The 19,821-nt window shown below is 34.2% G+C and overlaps 1 protein-coding gene across 4 annotated transcripts in view; it reads left to right on the plus strand.

The window, feature by feature from the left end:
• LOC112054591 (homeobox protein homothorax) overlaps positions 1-19,821 on the plus strand; it is a 430,497-nt gene that overhangs the window by 37,407 nt on the left and 373,269 nt on the right. For all 4 annotated transcript variants that reach the window (XM_052888253.1, XM_052888254.1, XM_024094433.2 and 1 more), the window contains exon 3: positions 68-209. In XM_052888253.1, the coding sequence (XP_052744213.1) occupies positions 68-209 (142 nt within the window). The remainder of the gene's footprint in view (positions 1-67; positions 210-19,821) is intronic.

Raw genomic sequence — 19,821 nt, forward strand, 5'->3', positions numbered from 1 at the left:
TGCTTATGTACTTAGGTATTCTTTTAATAAAACAAAGCTTTTTTTAAATGTCACCCTTGTGTTCCAGGCATCCCCTGTTTCCCCTGCTGGCGCTGATCTTCGAGAAGTGCGAGCTGGCAACGTGTACCCCCCGCGACCCCGGCGTAGCCGGCGGTGACGTCTGTTCCTCAGAGTCCTTTAACGAGGACATCGCGGTGTTCAGTAAACAGGTGTGTGCTTCTACTTTGTTATGGTATCCTGGTACCCGCTGCGTATATAGATAGCCCACCAATCCGGATTAGAGCAGCGTGGTGAGTCTAATATCTCCTGTAAGAAGGGAAGGAAGCCTGGTCTCTAATACGTCCTCTGATAATGATGTACGTACGATACATGATCATGATTATGAACGATGGGTTTGGGGAACTAGTCGATCATATTCTGTTAATGCCTGTTTTACACATGAAATTCTAAGGCGTTTATTGTGATTTATTATGTGAAAGCTTGTGGTCATAACTTTAATTAACATATGTTTTTCAAAGTTTCATTTCTCAAGTTTATTTTATCATTTTAGTCATGCCACAATCATTGAAATGCCTTAAAAATAATAAACTTTTGTATTCTAGTAAAACACATCATTTTAAATTATATATTACATAATTATATGCTAGATACGTAGAATCTACAGATTCATTAATCATAATGAAAACTTAGAAAATAGTTTTTACCTGCTTCTAAACGTGAATCATATCATGTTGATGGATGTGTGAATCATGGCGTTAGTGATGTTTCTCAGAGTATTTTAACTGAGTACAAGTTAAGTTCTGTGGTTCGTTCAGTTAAGTGTGTTTTGAAGTCAAAATCGCATCAAATTCGATCATATTTAGACTGAGAATGGCGCGCCAAGTCGTCGTCTATGTCTTTCTCTGTCTACGCTAAATACAATACGAATATTAGACAATATATTCAAGTATTGTGTTTGGATTTAAAAATTCAATGTATTTTTCAAAGGATGTGACTTTTTAATGTCCTTTTGCGTTTTCTAAAATTCCATTTTTGACAATTTTACCATAATAGGATAGTCATCTATTTTCTATTGTATGTAGCAAAGTTCATTTGGCAAACAGATATTTCAATAGAGTTTCGTCACAGAAAACATCGAAGCGAAAATATAAAAAAAAAATAACTCACGGCAAATTCGATTCCATACACAAAACCCATTTAGAAGCGCCATACGAAAATTACTCGCGAAAGAGAGAATGCAGGACGGAATAACTTTGCCGCGACGCACCTGCCTCCATTACCCATCAGAATTAAAAAAAGAATAAAGGCAGAAAAAGCGCGCCAACGCATTCAGATATTAAAATGTCGCGCAAAATGGCGTACCGTAAATCAGCGGCGGGCAATTTCTTCGGACTTTAATAACTATAAGTCAATTAAAAATTATTTTGTTTACGAAATGGAGCTGTTTTTTGATTGTTTAGATTATTATGACGTGGCTGGTTATTATTTCATTTTAGTCTCAAAATAAATAAAGCCATTTAAGATTCCATCTAATAGCGTAGGTATATAATTAGATCAAAACCGATATCTCTTCTTTGTCAGCATACTTTCTCTGATTGCATCTTATTATCTAACATCATGTGACATAGTGAAGTGCTAACCTAGTTGATAATATGATCAACATACAAAAATATCTTTAGACATAAAAACTATATTAGTAAATATAAAAAAAATTTGACACTGCCAGAATCGCTTGACGCGCGGGGTCAATAAACCAAGAAGTAGTTAAAAAATTCTTGAAAAAAGCAACAATGGCTGTATGGTGTAATTAATACCTTTGCCTTTTTCCTACGGTAAATAGTAAAGCTTAAAAAAAGGAAAAGCGACAGGTCAAAGTCTGTTCTTGTGATTAGGCAGTGGATTTAAGCTTGTAACAAATCGTAATTAGCAATGGTAAATCAGTTATAGGCTCGCGTAGGCGTCGCGTTATTGATTGTTTACGGCCACCGGCCCGGTTACTGTTTTACCGACGTACGATCGAAATTACTTCTCGTTTGCAATCGATTTGTCACGTTCCATTATGGCCGCCGTGATACTTAAAGATTTCGTTCTAAAACGGACTAATTAGATCCATAGATTTTTTTAAATTTTTTTATCGTTTTTATTAATGCCGACTACTAAGCTATTAGATTATAATACGCAGATACCCATATTTTATGTAACCTTAGTTTACAAGCACTTTTGAAACTTCAAATTGACTATTGATAGCGACTTTACCACCGGTTTTAATGATTTTGTTTAAACTTAGGTACACGTAAATATAATATAAAACTTAGATAGTTTTTTTTTTATTAGATTTATGTAATATCTGAAATAATTTTGCTTATTTAACTTTATTAAAAACTATTCGACAAGCAAACATTTAGATAAATTGCGCAACGAATGTCTCGAACGTAAAATAAATTGAATTTCCGTGAAAATCAAACATATTAAATTGTATAATATCAAATAATAGGTACAATACACAAGCAATAATATTTTACTGCGGAGTATTTATCCGATATTTCATTACATCGTTCCCTTAACAACATAACAATGCAAATCAGCATGGAGCAACACCTATTATTTGCACAACAAAAAATACCTTAAATGGAGTCATTTTGTATCAATTCGTGGTAACAGACAGACAATCAAACTCTATAATTTTCTTATAAATTCATTTACCGCAATATCTTTGTTACACCATTTTTTTGTACAATAGTCTGAATAGGCGTTGACAGTTGCGGTGGGATGCAATTTAAAAAAATAATTCCGACGTCTTCACTGACATTAAAACGTCAAATATCGATTTCGCCGGCGGAAGTGACTTTGTAATGGCGTACCATGGTATTAAGTTTCACTTTTTAACCTCACTATTTATTGATTCGTTATCTGTGACAGACGTAAATATGAACTAATTATTGAAATTACACTGTATTTATAGCTACAATACTGCAGGCGGGGGCTGACCTTTAGGGTCTCGGAGATAACTGTCGTCGATAACATGTCAGAGTCATGGAACTGACCAGTTACTCATGATTATTTATTTGCTTCGCGTTGACATAGGTTAGACGTCATCGCATGAATAGTTTGTTTATACTACTTATTACATAAAGTGTGAAATCCAAATGTAAATAACTTCCTACACGCATTACTGAATGATTTGTACATATTATGGGTTCCATTGCACCACTTATGACGATGCAATTGCAATTCGATTGAAGCAATTAGTGTTTAATAAAAACTGTCATATCCATACGAAGAAATGGCAATTATAAAAATGTTAGCTCAGCTAAGGGTATGAATGGCTGTAGAATTTCTTGACTATTACATAAATTGTGAAATCACTATGGACTGACAAGTGATAGTGCAATAAAAATATCACTTTAGCCGATTACGTTGTAAAGTGTCACATATATCATGCCCACATGTAATGCGGACAAACGCTAATCGTTCGCATTTTAATTACTCCAATAAAACGTTTATCGGTGGCGGTAGCACGTGAAATCACCACAAAAAGAGATAAAAAATTCGGACCTCCCGCTCTAGAACACTCTAATAAGCGTCCATAATTCATCGGCGCACGAAATAAATCATAAACGGTAAAGTGTTTATTTTCAACGTACTTAATATGTTATAAATTTATTTAAGTGGCGTGCGGTACGATTGTGGAGTGATTGATATAGTGTTCTACTGAACACTGCGATCGGCCCGACTGTGATACTATCGATGTCAGCGCTGTCGACACGAGAGCGCGTCGCCGGGCCTAGCGCGAGTGTCGAGTGCTCTGTCAGCCTCGAAAAGCTTGATCTTTTTATTATCCAACCGCCATAGGTGCCAACTAGTTTATTATCGAAACAAAAACAACCTAATTATACGTCGAACGCTGGGAATGTTACTGTACTGGCAACTGATATCAATCTTTGGATATGGATTGTATTTGTACCGTTCTCTAGTGACACACTCGGTCCAAGTAACAGTGACACTGCGCCAACCTCGCACTGGCGTTTAATTGATTTGTATTGTCAATCCTTGTTGTGAGTATTTCTCTACAAATCTACATAATTGGGAAAATCTATAAAACTTATAAAAAGTGAATTATAAATTTAAGAATCTTGTTTACTTTTTCTATCTAGTTTTTTTTTTATTATTTATTATGTTTAAAAAATACACAATAATCTTACATTGTAATTTTCTCCTGCAAGTGGTAGGTACATAAGTATCCAAAAAATGCAAATTGATAAACATGTTATTTTTTTTACTACAAAGTACGTAACCATCAATCAAGCAAGTCATCTAATAATTAATACACAGATCAACCCTGAGAACATAATCATATATTAATAATAACACTCAAATAGATTAAAATTTAGCTTACAAACAATATGAAACCACTCGTATCGATTAACTGAAGATTTCATTACAGTATTAATTAATAGATACAGTTACAGAGCATTGTTGTTTTATTTCTAGAAAATCTGCACTCTTTGCTGCATAAAACAGTGTATTCGTTCATTCATAAACGCACTGCAAAAAAACAAGACTTGGGTAACAAACAAAATGTCTAATTAAAAATTTAATGGTATTTACAATGTTCGCTGTGCATTTAAAAATATAAAACCTATAATTAATATATCGCATACTATCAATAATAAGAAATAATTGCTGGAATCTTAATCGACCGCTGTGTGATGATGCGTGCTGCAGCCAACCGTTTCGGTATTCATTGCTGTGTGAAAAAAAAACAAACCGTTTAAAATTCTTGACGCCCGTACAAAGTCACACCGTTGTTTATCATTTTGTTCTATAATTTACGGCAATTATATTAATACGAAAAGTCGAATTTAAATTTAGAATATCTTTTTTTTACATTTAATTCACTTTTTACTTGTGTAATTAAATGTAATTTAAACAAATACAGCCCAACTAGGAGAGTATGCATGTAGAAAATTTGCTCAGAAAATTGTAAAAAGTACAAGGTTAAACTTAAATAGTGAGTACGAGTAGGTACGCCATTTTGAATTTGTAATGACGTCATCTGCTACACATTGTCATCCAAACTGAATACAAGTTCAATTCAATACAAACTGTTCACTGTTTTAAAATCCATTTGCAGAATTTGACGATTTTTATGTGAGTTTTGAATTTGTCTATCTGTCTCTATTTATAGTATTATGATAGACAGAGATAGATAAGGGCAAATGCGAAATTAACGTTGTCGAATTATAAAATACAGAATATAGAACAGCACTACTGAACAAACAATCAATAAATGAAAAAAAAAGAAAAGTAAACATTGCAAGGAAAATAAAACCATATATAAGTAAGCTAGGTATGTGTAAAACTAAACGTTCACAGCAGGCGTCCGTAAAAGCTACTTTCCTGGGAAACTCCGTATAACGAAGAGTGCTAAAAAGCTTTTATTACCGCACGGTATCGTTGCGTGTCAGTTCTACGGAGCGCGGTTTTTAGTGAGCCTCACTAATTTCTATTGTCGTGTCGATATCATCTCCATGCCGGGGAGGAGATATACGCAGTTAATCTAGCATAGAACAAGACCTGTGGGTCAAGATTATTTGCACAGGTTTCTGTTTCATTTTTCACTTCATAGGTTTCAAGAGTGAGTTAACTTCACATTTCTAGTCGCTCATATTTTTCCAATAGCGTAGGTACACAAATATTCCAGTTTTTACCCGACTGCAAGGGTTATGTTTTCACGTTTACTTTGACATATAGATTTTGTAAATCATATTTTGTTATGCTATGTCATTAAAATGTATAAGGCTTTATTTTTATAGCTTTTCTTATAAAGTTATTTCTAGACCATTGACAAAATAAATCAATTATTCAAAACAAACTTAGTAAAAGTAACTCATATTTCTCTATTCTGTTTATTTGAAAAATTCATATCTCAAATTATAGTTAAAGTAATTTTTTATTTAAAAATTAAAAAATCAAGCTATCTATAAGCTTGATTGGTATTTACTCTTAGGTTTGTAACTCAATGGCGTTTGTCTATAGCGTGCCATAAGCTATAGAGTCTACGTATTAATTAAAGAATTAAAGCTACTTCGCGTTGCGTATCATTTGTTAGAGAGCCATCGAATTGTGTTGATAACAAACGTAACCTTTACTTTGACTTTTTAATGGTGTAAACTGTATAAATGATTACAATAACAATGGCCACAATAAGTTCAGACAATTTATTTAATAGCTGGTGAAATTGATGTTTTTATTCAAGAGTTATAGCGTTCGTTACGATAAACCATCATCACCATCAATAAAAAAAAACAAATAAGTAACTGATTTCAAATTCGTTTACTTTTGAAAAATTAGGTGAAAGCCTCCTAAGTCCTGCCACACTGACATAGTATTTTACGAATGTCTATGGGTCTGGGTAAAAATACCTTTAAGGTTGCCAGTAATTTAGTATAAACCTAATATTCCTCAAAAATTAAATTTTCCAAGGTTGATTCCTCAGAAAAAGGCCTCTTTCGTATTGAAATTGAACAAACAACAATTTTACCTAAGTATTTTGTGTAAAAAACGGCCAGTCCCTTTTTTTCTACTGTAGCTAAATACAGTAACTACCTAAGTAAAAATATTAATCAAGAAAAAAAAGCTGTTAGACAAAAAGTAGCTCGAAATAAAATAAAATTAAAATCACAAAATAATTAAAACACTAAATAAAGTGACTCACCCTATTTACTTTTGCACACATTAAGATACAATTTATTCAATTTATAATGAAAATTAAAAAAAATAAAATAAAGAAAGTTCTCATTTATATAAAAAAAAACATTATTGTAGAATATGCTGTTTATATTAAGGAGTGGTACATATTATAACTATAGGTATTAATAAAATTTAAAAAGCGCCCTTGATTCTTACGAATACTTACGTCATTATCTACATACTACTACTACTACTACTACGTGGTATATATTAATTTTGCACCGTTAATTAAATATAATCAATATTCCCACAGTAATTACAAAAGTGGTATTAAATTAACTATGTATATTGCACATCGCGTAAGGTGTAAATATATGCAATAGTGCGCGTGCCCTTTACACCGGAAAGTTTTTTAACCGTACCGTCGAAATCAGAGATAGGAAAACGCAAGGAATCACATTACAACTATTTGCAAAGGGAGGTCTTTTAAGTCCTCAACTAGATTTTATTTTTTAAAAAGTTATTTAGGCTCATTGTTGGTTTTTAAAATTAAATGAAAACTGAAAACCATATGAATAACTGAAAAAAAAATTTAAGACTCACAAATAACAAGATGGAAATTTCATCTAATAAGGTTAACATGCGTCTATTGAAATGTTACAAAAGGACTGAGTTTTGCATTTTTGGGACGCAATTTTATTTTTAAGCCATGTGTGGGAGGTCAATAGAACCTTAACCTCAAGTTAGTGAGTCCCCCGGCCGCCATCTTGAAAAAAGGGGTATAAACACTGTTTTCGCGATATCTCGGAAACTATGCCTATAAATATGTTTACAAGGTCACGTAACATTTCAATGGACTAATAAGGACGACATCTGACCTTGCACCTTTTCCAAAAAAAATGTGTTAAAAGATAAAGAATTCTTTCTATAACCCGTAGTATAGCGGACACGCGCTCACACCGTTTACAACATCTATAAATGAATTCTAATAATATCAATTAACGGTAAGGCATCGGCATTTGTCACTTGCCTGCTAATGAACCGCGTTTACAACCACACACGCGGCCTTGGTTTGTCCGTGTGTGATTAAATGTATCAAATAATTCATTGAACGTATCGGGTACAGTTGAATGTTAATTATTTAAATAATTTCATTACTTCATAAAAGACGTGTTATTTTAGTACTAGCGGACGCGGCGGTTTTACTCGCATAGATACCGTTAATTTGGGAATACGGGGATAAAATGTAGCCTATATTACTCGCTGTTGATGTGGCTTTTCATTAGTGAAAGAATTTTCAAAATGCGCTTAGTGATTTAGGCATAAAAGCCTATCTCGTTGGTTCAGTGCATGTATGGCTGGTTCTAGGACCAAGTCCTAGCTCCAGGTGCAGGTGATATTGAGATTTTCTTTCTTTTTTTTAGAATTTAAAAGATTTCTTCTAAGATCTTTCCATAATTCCTAGCCTGGATTTGGAAATTGGATAGAGTTAGACCGCCGGTGCCTCGTCAGCACGTTGAAATGGATAAGCTGTATCATGTATGCTTGTATTTGTATGTCATCAACCCATATTCGGCTCACTACTGAGCTCGAGTCTCCTCTCAGAATGAGAGTGGTTAGGCCAATAGTCCACCACGCTGGCCCAATGCGGATTGGCAGACTTCACACACGCAGAGAATTAAGATAATTCACTGGTATGCAGGTTTCCTCACGATGTTTTCCTTCACCGTTTGAGACACGTGATATTTAATTTAATGTAGATTCAGTATAGATTAGTAACAATATAACCGTTTAACCGTTGAATGACCGAAACAGTTAAAAGGTCTCATTACAATATTATAATTTCAAAACGATTATAATGTGCAGTTTTACGTTAAATGGGAAAAATATAAAAAAAATGCGTGCAAACTTGCATTACTTCTAAACACGCTTCCTTTATACTAGGAATTTGATATAACTAAACTATCACGGTATGTTTTTTTTAGTGTAGGTAGGTATAGGTCAACGTTTGGTTGCAAACATGCCTGATTGTAGCCTGATATTTATTTATTTATTATAGCCTGGTTATTTATTTATTATTACGATTATTATATATATATACTTTTATTTATAACCCATCCCGTTTCCGGGCAAAGGCCTCCCCCAAACTCTTCGACAGTTTTTTGGTGCCATGTAGGGCCCATATACTCTACTAGGTCGTCTCTCCATCTACATAATGGTCTTCCTCTTCTTCTCTTGTAGCCTGATAGAGAGAAGAAAAAAGAAAGAAATTGGGAGGCTTCAGCCGTGGCTAGTTACCACCCTACCGGCAAAGACGTACCACCAAGCGATTTAGCGTGTAGAAACCGAAAGGAATGTGGTTTTTCATCCTCCTAACAAGTTAGCCCGCTTCCATCTTAGACTGCATCATCACTTGCGATCAGGTGTGTAGTCAAGGGCTAACTTGTAAAGAATAAAAAAAAACTCAACATTCCAAATATTAGTGTTATTAATTAAAAGCAAAGTCGGGTGAAAGCCTAGCGAGCGGGAGCACTCGAAGATGGTTCTATTTGTGGCCATCTTGATGCAGAATGCCGGCTTATACCACTGCAGCAGTCTTGCATCCAAGTCTGTTTATAATCTAGGAATTTCATTAATTCTCTATAGATATTATAAACCGATTTCCGTTTAGTTGTAAATGTTCTATTTTCGGAAGTTTTGGGTAACAGTGCGATTGGTGACAGCACAAACCTCGCATGTGTGTGTAAACTATAGGGTCGTCAGCATAACAGAAATGCATTGATAAATTGTTTAATTATAAGGGAAGGCGTGTCATATCGAAGCCCGTTTAAAAAATTGTCGCTTAGCAATCATTTATAAACATGTTTCTGTTTTGCAAACGTTCCAAATCCCTAACGAATTAAATGCAATAAGTTCCTAAATCAATATGTTAGTTACCCGCAAATCAGCATTAGGGCACATAGGTGGGTCTAAGCACTATATTCCATTGTTTAGTAAGTATAGCAGTGTTCTGTAATAGGCCTATAAAATAGGCTAATATTGATAAATGTTGAGGCTACCTAACTAATATTGTACAAGTAAATTCGAATGTGAGTTGGTTTATTTATTACGTCTAGACCGCGAAACTGAATTTCAATTTTTTTTTACAAATGAAAACCCACATTATCAGCGAGTAACAAACTTTGTATTTTATCCCCGTGTTGCCATTAGTAAGATAATAAATTAAAGCACAAAATAATATTACACAATTAATAAAAGCGGTGTTTTTTTTTAATCTTATTACAGCCCTAGATACTAGATGTTTTATTATGACACGAGATGCCACAGATAATGACATGTGCGCCACAGATAACGGCGCTGTAAGAGCAGTCCATGTTTACATCTGTCGCATCACAATTCACAATATATTGTTGAGGGATTTGAACGGGCAATTTGAGTCTCTTTGTCGCGATGATCCAATTGGGCGTTTTGGCGCGGAAATAGAATAAATAATGGCGGACAAGCGCAGCTGCGCGCGCGGCGCTAGTATTATTAACTACTAGCTGACGCCGCGCGGTTTTACCCGCGTGGTTTTCGTTCCCGTATGAATACAGGGATAATATATAGCCTATAGCCTTCCTCGATAAATGGGCTATCTAACACTGAAAGAATTTTTCAAATCGGACCAGTAGTTCCAGAGATTAGCGCGTTCAATCAAACAAACAAACAAACTAACAAATTCTTCAGCTTTATTATATTAGTATATATTAGTATAGATTGATGGCGTTTATTGGATGACAAGTTGGATGTCAAACGTCTTACGCCAGCCACATACGGTCAAGTATATCGTCAACCCTGCAAGACGCTTATGACTATGTAGATCAGGGTTTCTCAAACTTTCAGCTCCACGAGCACCTGTTAAAATTTCCAAGTGACAGCGAACCCCTTACTAATAACTGGACCCCTCCCCCCAAAGAAAAAATAAATTTGAGTGTTGAAGTTGTAATATTAATGTAATGGGTGTGCTTGTCTCTTGTCGCAAATGGAATCAATGTTAGAAGTAATTTTGGACAATTTTAACCTTAACTCTGACTCGGTATCAGTTATCAAGCCACTATTACGTAAATTTTGTCACGAACCCCCTGCCGTCAAATGGCGAACCCCTAGGGGTTCGCGTACCCCACTTTGAGGAACCCTGATGTAGATGTAGTCAGTGAAAAAAATATCGAAAAGAAACCCTTAACGATGTTTCGATATTATATTCATTGCTCATATCCTTGATGGTTAACTTGGCTGGCTTTATCATCTATATTACTTACCTACAAACTAATATAATATGTTGAATCAAGATTTTTGGAAATTTCACCCCTATTATACGGATCATACGGATTGAAATTTTTTTTAATGAAATGTCTGTCATGTTTGACAGTTTGTATATTCACAGTAATGTACAATAGGGTTATAAGGGGATGAAAACTTATTGTAAATATCTGATGTGAAACCATGGCTAATTATTATTCATAATAAAATTTATACTACCACATATGACATTATAAGATTTATTACAAATCCAGATTCGTCATTACCCGGGCGCGCCAGAGTGGAACGGCAATACGATACGTTTTTTTGCATCTCGCTCGCACGCATTTGTGTTTTTTTTTTTGCAACGCATCGCCGATTCCGTTTTATCATTCCCATCTTCGCCATTTGAAAGATAAGTACGTTTGGTTTTGAAATTGGACTTTTTTGGTGCTCGAGTGTTTGGGTTGCCGCAATTTTGAAACATTTGAAAAACATAAAAATCGCCACTCGTTTAGATTGTGTGTAAGACATTTAAAAAAACCTTTTCTATATAGCTTACAAAATAAAAAAATAACCAAATTGTATCTAATAATATCTATATACCTATGTACCTATATCTATCAAGTAATATTGTCCTGTAATAATTAAAATTTTGATTTGATTGTAGATATTCCTTTTAATACTGATAGTACTGAATTGTTTTACTCAGCATGACATGAAAAATCTCACGACTAAGAACCCAGTATGGATTCGAAATATGTAGAAAAATAACCAAATAACTTAACTAGTTCGGAGTTTATTCAAAACACCTTTTAAAAACTCGATTTCTTTTTCTGGTAACAACAAAATACTAAAAAAAAGATTGACATTGAAAGTCTAAGTTTGTGCAAGTTTCTTCATAGCTATTTATAATGGTCACATTATAAAAATAACAGTAAATCCACTACGTCGTAATGAATATTATAATATTTAACACATGGTTAGGTAATCGACTAACAGTCACGTTATGTATACCTACTTGCAAGACCAATACCAGTTGACCTAGAAATTTCTCAGTTCCAAGTAACAAAAGATGGCTGCCGAAGATATGGGAACAGGACAGATTTAATTGACGTAATATCTTAGAACCTGTAGGTATGTACCTTATGTGGAACAACAATTTGTTTTGTAATTATAAATAAGTGTGACTGCGTTAAAAATTCCGTTAAGTATTTTTATGGTGCGTTTTCGGTAGAATCGGCTTTCAAAAATTTTGGTTTCCTCTTAAATTTACTTATTTATTTTCCTGACATGAATAACCTTTTAAGCTTATAAATAGATCTATTGTCAGACTGAAAAAAAATTAAATTGATTTTTATTTAGTATTTTATTTTTGTTATCTATGTCTAGAACTAGATATAGTGATGACTTTGACACATCGCGTCTAACATTACCTCTTACTGATAGAAAATAACAGTTCAAACGAGCATGTTAGCCTCCTTAGTTGCAACTTGCTCACGGTTGGTGATGTTAGAAACTGTGGGACAAATAAACAGACAGCTATAATGCGTGCTAGAGTGTACGTTATTGCTCTGTACAAAAACGCGCTGCGGTGCGAGTCGGGCGGCGCGGCGTGTCAGCGACTAATTGAGTGCCTCACGCTAGCTGCAACGAGACGTGGATATACTGCTACACTGAGCTAGATGCAGCATTTAAAACAATGGTCACTATGCATTCCTATGAAAGAGCGTTCCATTTTTGGCCACATCTACACTTACGGCCAGTTTCTTCATCGCAAGTAACAGTCAAAGTAACGTCATAAAGCAAAAGTGACGGTCTTAATCACGGAAATAAAGTCTTCTAAAAAGTAGTAAACTTTTACTGTTACTTTAGCTTTACATGAAGAAACTGGCTGTTACTGTCAAGTAACTTCGCGTCAAGCGCTTATTTCATACCTATAAAAAAATCCAACTTATATTTTTTCACATTTGCATAAATAGAAGCAAATGTCACGGAGTACAGTCAAAATTATCATTTCAAAATGACAAAATTTAATAATAACAAAATCATGCACCTTATAGATAGTTTACTTTGCAAATAACTAATCATTCAGGAGTCCATTCAAAAAGTATTCACACCATTCAATCCGTAGAGGGCGCTAACTTCTTTTATCTTTCGACACAAGGGAATTTGTAGTCTAGACCTACCACGTTGCGATGCCAAATCCATTGACGGACTTATGTTGATGATATTATACTCTGTATCTATTGATCACCAAAAAATAATGACCGGGAGCAAGGAATTAATGTGCTCTAGGAGGAACGGATTGCATGAACCCGTTGGATGCTGGCGGCTCGAGACCGTTGTGCTTGGAGGTTCATGCAAGAGGCCTATGCCCAGCAGTGAACGTCTATCGGCTGATAATATTGATGATAAGGAGGAACGGGATGGTAACACCACTAACTTCATAAATGGAAAAAAACCCGTATATACAAGATTCAGTACCAGGACATCATGATTCGTATACATAATTTCATGATGCTCTGCTGTTTCCGTCTCTTCGTTTATATAGCTGTATATTATTAGGATAACAAGCAATTATAATATATTATTTCCAATTCTGCTTACTGATAATTAATTACTCGTAATTTCAATTTCATTGACTTTTAAATGCGTGTCTGACTATCGATATGCCTCGCGTGACTCTGGAACTCGTTGTATCTTCATTTCGTATATCAACGTTCAGTTTACAAAGTTTATAAGCGAATTCCCTTAATAACGCGCATTTGTTTTTTCCAAAAGTCATCGACCCCCTGTCGCTGGGTCAGACAACGATGTATTGGCATTCTTGTGATCTGCATTTGTTTTAGGGCCAAATTATCGGGACCTCCTAAGAAGGTATCCATGTTTGGTCTTTATTTGTTTTCATATTTGGTTATTCAGATCTTTTGTATTATATTTTATAATGGGACAGCGTGGTGGGTCTTAACTCCATATCCTCTGTCTTTTAAGGAAGCCTGGCCGTGTAGTGGGCGATATTTTACAATTTCGCGTAGAGCTCAGTTTTGTTAAAAAATTAAGAATTCCTACAAAATTTAATTCCCTATATCTTTTTGGGGTTACATTTCAAAAATAATTATGAAATGCAGTAACCCTAACAAGGTGCTTACTCCTCTAATATCTACGAGTTAAGATTATGTCAGCAAATCAAACAGTCAGTTATCCTATTTGCATACATTAAACGATAACTTGATATGAGAATGTTATTGTAGGTACTTACCTACATAGTGCATTATTGTTAGAACTAGATTAAGTATAGTTTTTAGCAAAAATCCTTTAATTTTTTATAATAATTAACACTAAATGATATAAAAAACCTTTAAGCGGCTTAGAGACGATCAAATTATTTGTCTAATCATAGTTTGCGACTTGAAACGTTTGTCAAACATTGCTTGCATTAAGTACTAAATAGACAGATAAGTATAGCTGAAAAATATAATCCATAACCCTCAACCCGTAAAAGTCCGCAGGCGTAAGGGTGCGTCGGAATTTGTAATCTGAGGGATTGCGAATTTGAATCGACCAATAATGGACACGCGCTTCTGTTATTGGTCAGAGATTGTGGTGCCAAATTCATACTTTGTAGATTTGTCTGATTTATACATATTTTGATTTTAGGTTTCGTTGTAATTGGTCTTAGAGTTACCAGTAGTAGAAACTTTGAGATAGAATACTGTAAAAAGCGTTTCAATATATCTCTTTGACTCAGTGTAATTACCTAGCCAGATAGTATTAGAATTGGAATCCGAACCTATGTGTTTTGTATGACATTCTCTATCAGTCGAAGGGCCATTGCTGACAGACTCGATTGTCAGTACTGCTGTATACTTTACGTGCTGACAAATCAATACTTTCAAGGGTTAAAAATAAATAATAATAAACTAACACTACCACGTTAAATATCATTCAAATAAGCTTCATTGTAGGTTGAATAAAGATATTTTTATTTATAACTGAGAGAAAAGCCTACTCTCTTAACTTAGCCTACTTTAAGAAAAGTCTACTCGCCTGCTGTACACACAACTACAAAACTAAGAAGATTTTTTGCATATAGGCAGTTTAGATGCCTAAAAACTCTAATCACATTTTTATTTGTGAAAATAATCTCGTAATTGTCATATTTTTATAAAACAAAATTGTATTTTCATCACGTCACCGCAAACGCCAATTTAAAACTGTGACGTCATTCGCTACAACGGTTTGTGATTGGCGCTTGCGGTGACGTGATACATCACATCACTGTTATCCAATCACGCTGTTATCTCTATGAAAGACGTCACTTGCTAATGTGATGTGTTTCGGCGGCAAAAATTTCACGTAGATATTTTTTCATTTATATTTTATATTAATTTTTTTTACTGGTTATTATTGACGGGACAAAATATAGCTTATAATACTTCCATAATTCAGTTTAAACAATGTTTACAAAAGAGGCAAGTAGCCTAACCGTTGTCTGTAACTGCTATGGGATCGCTCAGCGTGCCATATTATTAATTAATATATTTTTAATTCGCAATGTGTCACACGGACGCGTTGACCAGTCCGCTTTTGGCAGACACTCGCGCTGCGGTCCAGACTGTAGCAAAAACTCGCCAACGCGCCCGGTCGCGGTATGGCGGTTTTTTGTGCTGCAACAGAAAACGCGCGATAAAAATGGACGCCAAATGAGTATTAATTCGCACCGGTTAATAATGACATAAATATACGCGCCTACAAAGTTACCTCTGCTGACTACAGTGGCGACTTTACCTACTTCCAAATTTATTTGGTGCCATTTTGAACCTTATTTCTTTAGTATATCATAAGTTCCTGACCATGTCGGGTGCAAAGTTATTCGTGTTGTTATAACGTATACAGATGTGCCAACTTTCAACTTTAAAGTTAAGAATTTTATTTTAATTCATTGTTATCGGTTGTCCTGTCGACCTTAATCAAGAATAAACTTCTATATAAAACATTAATTCATCATGTAGCATCACACAACAAGTCAAATATAAAAAAATATTGCTTAGACTTGATTAAGTTACCAAATAAATACGTATGTATAAAAGATAGGTATAGGTATAAAACCGGTGGCATAAAAATCGTAACCGAAATCAAAATATTTGTTTCACTACACCTATGTTCATTTTAAGCTCTAATGCTTACCAATTCGAACTAAAGCAGCGTAATTGGCATAGCGGCAAAAGAGATTTGTGCAATTGTGTATTGACCACTAAAATTATATATTATATAAATAAAATTATATATATGATATTGAAGAATTCAGAAATGAAGATTTCAGTTTTTCACTATGAAGGTTCCCGATTTAAGTCAGGATGAGTCATCCAACATATCCGCACGTCTGTAGATGGTTTTATGCTAGGTCCGGCCGTGTATACAGGTTGATTGTGATTTTTTCACCGTCCTACTATTACGTGTATCGTTTCTTGAGAGGTAAACGAGATTGATAGAGTGATTGGTTTGGTATTGATAGATGAATTCCACCGAGGTATTCGCTGCTATGTTAGTTTTTCACGAGAATTTCAATTGTAAACTTGAGATCTTTTGTTTATACTTTTTAAATTGTTCTCTTTTTGTTACCTACTTATATTATAGCTTGTATTTAAAGAAACTATATTTAAATACACTCCTATACTCCGGGTCGGTAAGATACGTCAGTAGTTAAATTTTAATTAATATACTTGTTTGAGTTATTTTGGCAAAAAAAATTTAACGTACTTAATTTAATTTGGAACACTTTCTACTTATGATTGGATCAAAGTTATTTCAGATGAATTTTCGGACCTTGGTTTTTCGAATTATTAGGCAGTTTATACCTAATTTAAATGATTGAGATAATTCGGGTCAGTTTTTATGAAAATTAAAAAGAGAGCATCCTGTATGTAGCTGCAATTATAAAAGCCGCGAAGGCATTCCGTGCGGCACATAATGTCGCCAGATTTCTTCACTGCTAACCGACTTTAGGAGAGAACACCTATTAACATGACAGACAGTGTTAAATGTGACACTTCCTTCTTTGTCGGATTATAATCGTGTTTGTAAGCGTGTTGTTTTTTTAAATGCTCCAAATAACTAGAACCCGAATCTGTAAACTTTTTAAAAATATATACTTTAAAAGAGTTTAGGTATGTGTATTTATTTCAAGTTTTAATAATGTTCATTTGACAGCAAAATTGATATCTAGTAAATTTATACATTTCTATAAAAGGGGAGATTTAATATTTCGAAGCAATTAATTATTATCTATGCCGTAGTTAATTGCTTTTTTTCAATCGTTTCCCAAAATCTGAATTTGCATCTCCATTAATCGCCTATCGATCTTCCGGTTTTAATTCCCAAAAAAGATAAAAAAAACATACTTTATGTATTTGACAGCGGCCAAAGCCCTCTGTTGACAGTGACCAGAATATTTTGACACGTCATACTGTACTTAACCCTGTCAGGGATGCTACGTGTTTATAGGTCAAGATATTCTGGCCCTCGGTCTGAAGGACCAGTATAAAGTGACACCTCGCCGGGTATAATTCGAAGAGCACTAGAGCTCCGCGTGTTCTGAAGGGTAAATAAGGGTGGATAGCCGTGGGGGTGTGTTACGACCAGTCACAAGCAGCTGACGCGAATTAGGGTGTTTTTACCTACGTATATGGGGGTAGGTACGTTTTTCGGTGCCTAATGTTTATCAATGGCATGGTAGATGTGTTTAATTTTGTCATTAATTCAAAGTGAATGAATTTTCGCATGGCTTAATGCTGTTTGTTTTTCTTGGGGCGCCCGTTCCAGTGGGAAGCTTTTGGTTTTGACGGCGAATTATTTAAGTTTGTTTGATGTTAATAGTGATTTATTACTTCGCTTGACTTAGGTATAAAAGTTGATTATTTTTGGATAAGTATTCTTTAATGTCAAAAATTAAATAAACTGGTTGAAAATCAGACAGCCATTCTAACTATAATTTTAGGTACTAGGTATATTACAACTGTTTATAATATTTAAAGTAGAGGCTGTAAAATTAAAAAAAAATTGAGTCTAGTTAAAAATTTTAGCATTGAAACACGAAGATTTTCTTAGTTATTTGTTTAAATTTTGTGCAAAATTAAACTCAATACAGGTAAATAATTTACGTAGGTAAAATGTACCTACGATAAATACTCTTGAGTCGTGATCCAGGAAAATTATTTGTAAAAGGAAAAAATGAATCATTTACAAATGATCGCCTTAATTCCACCGTCTCCATTGGACGGGAAAGACATATTGATTGATATGTTCATTTATATTAATTTATGCGTCTATGAGAAAAAAAAGGAATCTATTTCCATGAAGTTCATTGTTAAGCAACTTTGTACTTTACGTCGTAGCAATTGTGTTCATATTCGTTATTGCTAAAAGTTAAAAAAACTTGTAGGTGAAAAAATTTCTAACCCTCATACAGTTCACATAGGTATTCACCCCCGATCAAATGCCCTATAATTTGAGGACCTAGTAATTGGCCGTGTCCTTAAAATAATAAATAGCCTTTGCCGAAGCGATCAAAGACTAGTATTTTTTTATAATTAAATATTCTTTTTGCCGGTTAGTAATTAAGTTCTTCATTCTATAGTATTCTCTGTGTTATTACTACCTATGTTAATTATAGAAATGAATTACTTTATAGTGCTTTTCACTATCTAGTATTATAAGTTATAAGGAATATTTATAACGGCTTTTGTCGTACATTTTTTTAGAAATTATGTATGCAAATATTTTGCCTATATATAACCTAGAAGTGGGTACCTATTAGCAGAGTCGTACACTCAATACATGCAATAAAACAATCCTTATCATTAAAATTATTATTGTGATGATAAACCTATTATTTAAAATTTATATAATCTTTCTTAAAGGTAACACTAGCCACACCACTGAGTTTAAGGCATAATATACGAATATAAATTACAGAAAAACTGAACATTTATCTATGCCATACAAACTTATACAGCGTTAAGTTAACCCTCAAATGCTCACAGCGGGGTCAATTCGACACGGAGGAAAAGCATTATTTGTAGCAGATCAATCAAGATTACGTTATAATACGCGCAACCCTTCCGCCCCAGCGTCCAAGGGTGCCGATTGTTTCATCAATGTGTCGATGATTAGGGGTTAGTAATGCCGAAATCTTGTAATTTGTTTTTGTACGGATCTACCCCTCAGGCTCGCTCGTGGAGAAATAAACACGCAAAAGTTTGATCTAATTTTACTTAGATAAAACGAATTCACAGTTAAACGTTATTACTTGTCGTTATTTAAAATGGAATTTGAAATTAATGATATCCAAAGTCTACCTCTTGAAAAGCACTTTCAAAAAGTAAAAATAGTCTGTTTCTAGTGGATTAGCTACCGGTTTGGTAGGCATGTTCTGTCAGTTGAAGAGTCAGCAAACAATCCAAAATTTTCTTCTTCAAAATTTTGTCAAAATAAATACTGTTGTGTACTTTTATATTGCGGGTCGCGTCTTTAACACCTTGATAACATCGGTTCATCTGACTATGTGCACCACTTATTGCCACTCTAGCTTTGCAAATATTTAAGCCAAGTCAGTAACATTCGAAATTTTACAAATCTTCTTATTTCTCACACTAAATAGTACCATAGCAATATGTTAATCAAAATGAAATAACAAAGTTATTGTATGAACGTATGAAGGCGTTTAGCTACCCCGCAATATCAATATGCAAATCCGTCCATCGATTTTTCCAACCCTTTTAAGGTATTAACTTTTGAAAATTATATTAACAAAAGCCGAAACACATTCCCGACCCGCAGATAAGTTAT

Source organism: Bicyclus anynana, chromosome 21 (assembly GCF_947172395.1).
Source record: "Bicyclus anynana chromosome 21, ilBicAnyn1.1, whole genome shotgun sequence".
Lineage (NCBI taxonomy): Eukaryota > Metazoa > Arthropoda > Insecta > Lepidoptera > Nymphalidae > Bicyclus > Bicyclus anynana.